Genomic DNA, 6,594 nt, shown 5'->3' with positions numbered 1-6,594 from the left:
AGCAGAATTTTAAAATTTTCTACGCATCACCAAGATCAATCTATGGAGTCATCTAGCAACGAGGGAGAGAGGAGTGCATCTACATACCCTTGTAGATCGCACGCGGAAGCGTTCAAGAGAATGGGGTTGATGGAGTCGTACTCGACGTGATCCAAATCATCGATGGCCTAGTGCCGAACGGACGGCACCTCCGCGTTCAACACACGTACGGTTAGGAAGACGTCTCCTCCAACTTGATCCAGCAAGGGGGAAGGAGAGGTTGATGAAGATCCAGCAGCACGACGGCGTGGTGGTGGATGCAGCAGGATCCCGGCAGGGCTTCGCCAAGCGCAAGCGGGGAGGAGAGGTGTTACGGAGGGAGAGGGAGGCGCCAAGAGCAAGGGATGCGGCTGCCCTCCCTCCCTCCTTCTTTATATAGGGGCCTTGGGGGGGCGCCAGCCCTAGGAGATGAATCTCCAAGGGGGCGGCGGCCAAAGGGTGGCTTTCCCCCCAAGCCAAGTGGGGGGGCGCTCCCACCCCTAGGGTTTCCCAACCCTAGGCGCAGGGGAGGCCCCAGAGGGGGGCACCAGCCCACTAGGGGCTGGTTCCCCTCCCAATTCAGCCCATGGGGCCCTCCGGGATAGGTGGCCCCACCTGGTGGACCCCCGAGACCCTTTCGGTGGTCCCGGTACAATACCGGCGACCCCCGAAACCTTCCCGATGGCCGAAACTAAACTTTCTATATATAAATCTTTACCTCCGGACCATTCCGGAACTCCTCGTGACGTCCGGGATCTCATCCGGGACTCCGAACAACTTTCGGGTTACTGCATACTAATGTCTCTATAACCCTAGCGTCACCGAACCTTAAGTGTGTAGACCCTACGGGTTCGGAAGACATGCAGACATGACCGAGACACCTCTTCGGTCAATAACCAACAGCGGGATCTGGATACCCATGTTGGCTCCCACATGCTCCACGATGATCTCATCGGATGAACCACGATGTCGAGGATTCGATCAACCGTATACAATTCCCTTTGTCAATCGGTACTTTACTTGCCCGAGACTCGATCGTCGGTATCCCAATACCTCGTTCAATCTCGTTACCGGCAAGTCACTTTACTCGTGCCGTAATGCATGATCCCGTGATCAACCACTTGGTTACATTGAGCTCATTATGATGATGCATTACCGAGTGGGCCCAGAGATACCTCTCCGTCATACGGAGTGACAAATCCCAGTCTCAATTCGTGCCAACCCAACAGACACTTTCGGAGATACCTGTAGTGTACCTTTATAGTCACCCAGTTACGTTGTGACGTTTGGCACACCCAAGGCACTCCTACGGTATCCGGGAGTTGCACAATCTCATGGTCTAAGGAAATGATACTTGACATTCGGAAAAGCTACAGCAAATGAACTACACGATCTTTGAGCTATGCTTAGGATTGGGTCTTGTCCATCACATCATTCTCCTAATGATGTGATCCCGTTATCAATGACATCCAATGTCCATAGTCAGGAAACCATGACTATCTTTTGATCAACGAGCTAGTCAACTAGAGGCTCACTAGGGACGTGTTGTGGTCTATGTATTCACACATGTATTACGATTTCCGGATAACACAATTATAGCATGAACAATAGACAATTATCATGAACAAAGAAATATAATAATAACCATTTTATTATTGCCTCTAGGGCATATTTCCAACACTTAAAACTACAATTCTCTATCAATAGAACTACGGACTCTACCTCCTCTTCAAAGTGACTTCGCGGGCGGGGAAGGCTTCGGGCTCGCGACTTCCATGGCCACGTGGTCGACGAACGCATGTGTGTCTTGGATGCGGGATACAACCACATTTTTAAGGCTAGCGTGAGCACGACTTCGAATCCTATGCATGCGACCGTCGAGATACGCATGAAGTAGGTAAGGGCGGCAGGGAGGTAGGCAGGGCCAACTGCGGCACGCGTTGTCCTTGACCCACTCGGAGTAGTGTCATGCCCTCTCCCAGAACTTTTTGTCGGCGCAATCCTCTTAGGTCTCACCGGGAAAGGCCCGACAAAAAAAAGCCAACAAAATCATCGTGTACGCACCATTATTGGCATAGTTTTTTAGAACCATGTGTCATTATAGGGAGGTCCTATACGACGCACTTTCCATCAAATAGACCCCCAAAATGCACCGCACACGAGCGAACGGGTCGACCCACTAAGCAACATTCACTTGCTACGATTATCTGTTTTGCATTTTTTTCCAGCGACTCGGCGACATTGTAGCAACTCCATGTATTATAGACGGGCACTGCAACACGTGGTTTTTGGGGGGCATTTTCTTTTCTAAAAAACATTTTATGAAAAAAAGAACATATTTTTAAAATACGAATTTTTCTCAACAATTTTTTTTTATAAAAGGTGATATTTTGAATTCCTGAATTTTTTTGAATTCTAATTTTTTTGAAACAAGAACATTTTTAAAAAATTGTCAAGCATATTTTGAAAACACGTATTTATTTTGAAAATTTTGAGAACATTTTTAGAGATTCACCAAGTTTTTTAAACAGGATTTTTTTAAAATACTATTTTTTGAAATTAAAATACCTTTTTAATCCAACTAATTTTGAAAAACTCTGTGCAATTTTTTGAAAAGTAGAAACATTAAGAAAAAATAAACAGAAAACCGAACCCCACAACCATCTAGAAGGTTGCTAAAACCGAAAAAAACAGGACAGTCATACAACTGTATAAGTTCCTAAAATCAGATTCACAACTGCTAAATGGGCCAGCCGATCTGTCGCTCGCTGGTTTGTGCGGAGGACAGTCTGGCGCAGAATGCGTCAAATCGATTCGGAGATTAACAGCCACGTTAATCGAAGAGTTTGTGGGCTGGGCATTGCTCTGCTTGAGTCTCACAGCCACGGACAGAGAAGTTTCTGGTACGGAAGAGTTTGGCCCAGAGAAAAGCCACAGCACGAGCCCTTTTGCCATCCCGTGCACCGACGGTCCGGATCGGGAGCAAGGACAGGATCCCGACCGTCGGTTCCCGTTCGAGCACGGGCGGTGCAGACGAAGCGTCCGCCTCTTTGGCTCCCTGCGGCCGCAATTTTCCTTCCCAAAGGGGAAAAAAGAGAGAGAGAGAAGAGGAGAAAGTCTGCAGAAATCGCGATCGGAGGCACAGCTCGAGGTGATTCTCGATCTTGTAATTCCGTCAGCTAATTTTACCAGTAATTTTCCGTTCGCTCGCATGCATCCCGCTCGGTAGGAACCACTAGTAATTTGTCTACGCCTCCCTCTTCTGCGCGGCTGCGGATTTGGTTCCAAATTAGGGTTTCGAATTAGGATGTATGGGCCTAGAATCGTCGGATATGTTCCTCATGTTTCGATTCGATGCTTGGTTTGCCGGCTGCGTATGCTTAATTGGAGAAATTTGTTGGTGGGTCTGGTCGCCCCAATCTCAGATGCGGGTTATCGGAGCTTGTGGCTCTGTGTAGTGCAGGGTGTTTGCTTTGCTTCAATTGAAGCGAATTCACAGCTTTATCACGGGTGCTTTGTACAGGAAAAAGTCGCCTCTTTTTGTGCAGGCTGAGGATTGCAATTTTGGTTCGAAACTAGAGTTTAGTCACCCCTGTGATTAGTCCTTTCAATCTTATTCCATGTTATTACCTTCATCAGAGAATCTGATTACAACTTTGTAGCTCAGTTTACTCGGTTTGCATCGCAGATTTAGGTTCCTGATTTTGAATATATTCATAAATAAGTGGATTGTACTCCCTCCGTAAAGAAATATAAGGGCGTTTAGATCACTAAAAAGTGTTCTAAACGCTCTTATATTAGTTTACGGAGGGAGTACTAAAGTAGTGATCTAAATGCTCCTATCTTTCTTTACGGAGGGAATAGTTGTTATGTACGTACATTCCTTTTAACACGCCGTGTGGTGAACAACTAGATTTTGTATTCCTCTCGGTGACTAGGTGACCAAGGGTTTATTTTTCCTGATGATACTTTTCTGAACTTATCAGTTCCTCTTAATGAAATTTGAGCTGAAGTGTTTGATTATTGCATTGCAGGGATTTGTATTTTTATTTGCCTGGGTTTGGGGGAAGGCTAGGGAAGTTCATCACAAGATAGGATTTCAGAATTTTATGGACTTTGATTGCAATAAGGCAGGAGAGTCTTCAGCCAAGCATTGTTCTAGCATTTGCAACGAGGGCACACTCATCCAGGGAAACACCTTAACTCATTGTGGAAAGGCTAAAAAGTGGAATAGCCTCAACAAATTGAACAACCCGGAGTCAAGTCATGGATCACTTCCAAGGGTTAATGACCCCAAGGAAGATGGTGAAACAGGAAATGATGCAACTGCCTCAGAGTGTAGCATTATGTGCTTCACTGATCTGCCGTCTGCATTGGTATGTGAAGTCCTTGCGCGCCTTGATCCAAAGGGGCTTGGGGTTGTATCTTGTGTCTCCACAGTTCTGCAGACCCTAGCCACAGATCATCAGGGATGGAAGAAATTCTACTGTGAGAGGTGGGGACTTCCAAATGCTCCCATCGGATCCCTAGTTCCAGGTGGAACCCCAGATGGGAGGTCGTGGAAAGCATTGTTTGTGGATCGGGAGTTTCAAAGCAGATCATTCATGGGAAGATTTAGTGTGGATGTTCTCCGTGGTCACAATGAGGATGTACGCACTGTGTACCTTCTGGCAGCAGCAAATCTGATATTCACTGGCGGCCATGATTCTGTGGTTCGGATGTGGAATATGGAGGAAGGGCTACTGATTGATGAGTCCCGCCCATTTGGTTGCACTATCCGGGCAATTGCAGCTGACAGTAGGCTTTTGGTAACTGGAGGATCCAAAGCCTTCATTCAGTGTTGGAGGGCTATTGAGGGGGCCTCGCACCTTTTCCACATTTCTGGCAATGGTACTAACCAGAATTCTGAATTTCGCCTATGGGGGCATGAAGGGCCTGTGACTTGTCTTTCCTTGGATTCAACAAGGATTTACAGTGGTTCTTGGGATATGACTGTTCGTGTTTGGGACAGAGCCGAGATGAAGTGTGTGCAAAAGTTCATGCATGCTGACTGGGTTTTGGCCCTGGCTCCTCATGGAAATACTGTTGCCAGTACAGCTGGTAGAGACGCATATGTGTGGGATATCGGAAGTGGCGAGTTAACAACTATAATTTCCAATGCCCATGTTGGTAATGCATATTCTGTAGCTCGAACACACCTGGCAGGTGTGCTGTTTACTGGAGGAGAGGACGGAGCAATTCGCTTGTTCGATGTTTCTGAGATATCGGATGATGAGAATATTAAACCAGCTGCCACTTGGTTGCCGCATTCTGGCCCTGTTCATTCTCTTGCTTTTGAGTACCCATGGCTTGTTTCTGCCTCTAGTGATGGCAGGATTGCACTAATTGATTTGAGGAAGATCCTGACCCCCCTAAACTCATCAAAGCGCCGCTTCAGGGTTAAGCCCTTTGATCCAAGTACCGTAGAGCCTCCACAGCGGATGCTTCATGGCTTTGGATGCTATCTTTTCTCCGTCGGCATCGGTGCAGATAGAATCATATGTGGAGGCGAGGATGGCTCTGTCAGGGTCTGGAACTTCTCGGAAGCACTGGAGATTGAGAAGAAGGCACAGGCTTTAAGGAGCCTGAGACAGGAGAACCGCATGAGGCGGAGGAAGGCGCAAGTGGAGATGAATGCAAATGGTAGAAGGGTTGACCATTGCTCAGTAGCCATGAAAAGGAATCCATTGAAGGGTGATAAGAGTGTCACCTGGCAAATCAAGCGTCCCATCAGTGACAAGGTCAAATCCTAGATTGGGTATTTGTACCCTTCGTAATATAACATTTTTCTTTTCCGATTCCATCCATAAGCTCGGTTTGCTACATGTAGGTCAACATTTGGCATTTTCCTATATCCAACTTATATCTAGTGCACTGCGGTCGCATTTGATATGTATGCAATTCTTATTTGACCTGGTGTACATTGGGTCCAATGGAAGAAAGTTTTCCATACATCCTTCTGTTTCCAGCTGCGGTTGCATTCGTTCTTGTATCTTTCTGTTTGCATTTCTGGTGAAAGAAAAATTATATGACCCCATGCAGGAATAGTCGACTTGTCTAGTTATCTCAGTGTTGCAGCAAACATGTTTCATCCCTAGGCTAGCTGGATATATTTCAGTCTCTTTGGCCTTTGCTACAAGGAAAATATGTATTGTACGGTACCACTTTGTTTTCAGGTATGGGTTTGTAATTGTTGCGAGGTTGCGAGGGGGGGGCATTGACTATTGACTTGTAACTGAACCATTTCCCTTTATCAGTTCAGAATATATGTCCCCATGTTTCCTCTCCGTGACAATTGATATTCAGACTGAGGTTAATCTGGCACGCAAGAACAACCCGTTGGAGGAGCAGATCCAGCAAGCCATGAGGTGGTTTTCCCCCATAAACGGTGTATCTATTAACTCAAAATGTAGCATATACAAAACGTGACGAGCAACATCTAGCATCTGCATAGATAAGAAGCACACAGTCAAAAACCAACAATCTGATAGAAAAAGATAAAAGCAGACATATCAGAAACAGTAAAGTCATATAAGA

At 46.3% G+C, this 6,594-nt stretch overlaps 1 protein-coding gene across 1 annotated transcript; it reads left to right on the top strand.

The window, feature by feature from the left end:
* Window positions 1–3,018: 3,018 nt before the first annotated feature.
* On the top strand, window positions 3,019–6,023 carry LOC125539750 (F-box/WD-40 repeat-containing protein At5g21040). Its single transcript, XM_048703257.1, has 2 exons — window positions 3,019–3,169; window positions 4,053–6,023. Exon 2 carries the CDS (start codon window positions 4,128–4,130, stop codon window positions 5,808–5,810), a length of 1,683 nt encoding a protein of 560 aa, XP_048559214.1. The 5' UTR covers window positions 3,019–3,169; window positions 4,053–4,127; the 3' UTR covers window positions 5,811–6,023.
* The last annotated feature ends 571 nt before the right edge of the window (window positions 6,024–6,594 follow it).

The sequence above is a fragment of the Triticum urartu genome, chromosome 2, assembly GCF_003073215.2.
Source record: "Triticum urartu cultivar G1812 chromosome 2, Tu2.1, whole genome shotgun sequence".
Lineage (NCBI taxonomy): Eukaryota > Viridiplantae > Streptophyta > Magnoliopsida > Poales > Poaceae > Triticum > Triticum urartu.
This window is presented reverse-complemented; position numbering and strand designations above follow the sequence as displayed.

Bases quoted from the DNA above. Each gene is read 5' to 3' on its own strand.
- LOC125539750 (XM_048703257.1), top strand. From the start codon at position 4,128: ATGGACTTTGATTGCAATAAGGCAGGAGAGTCTTCAGCCAAGCATTGT.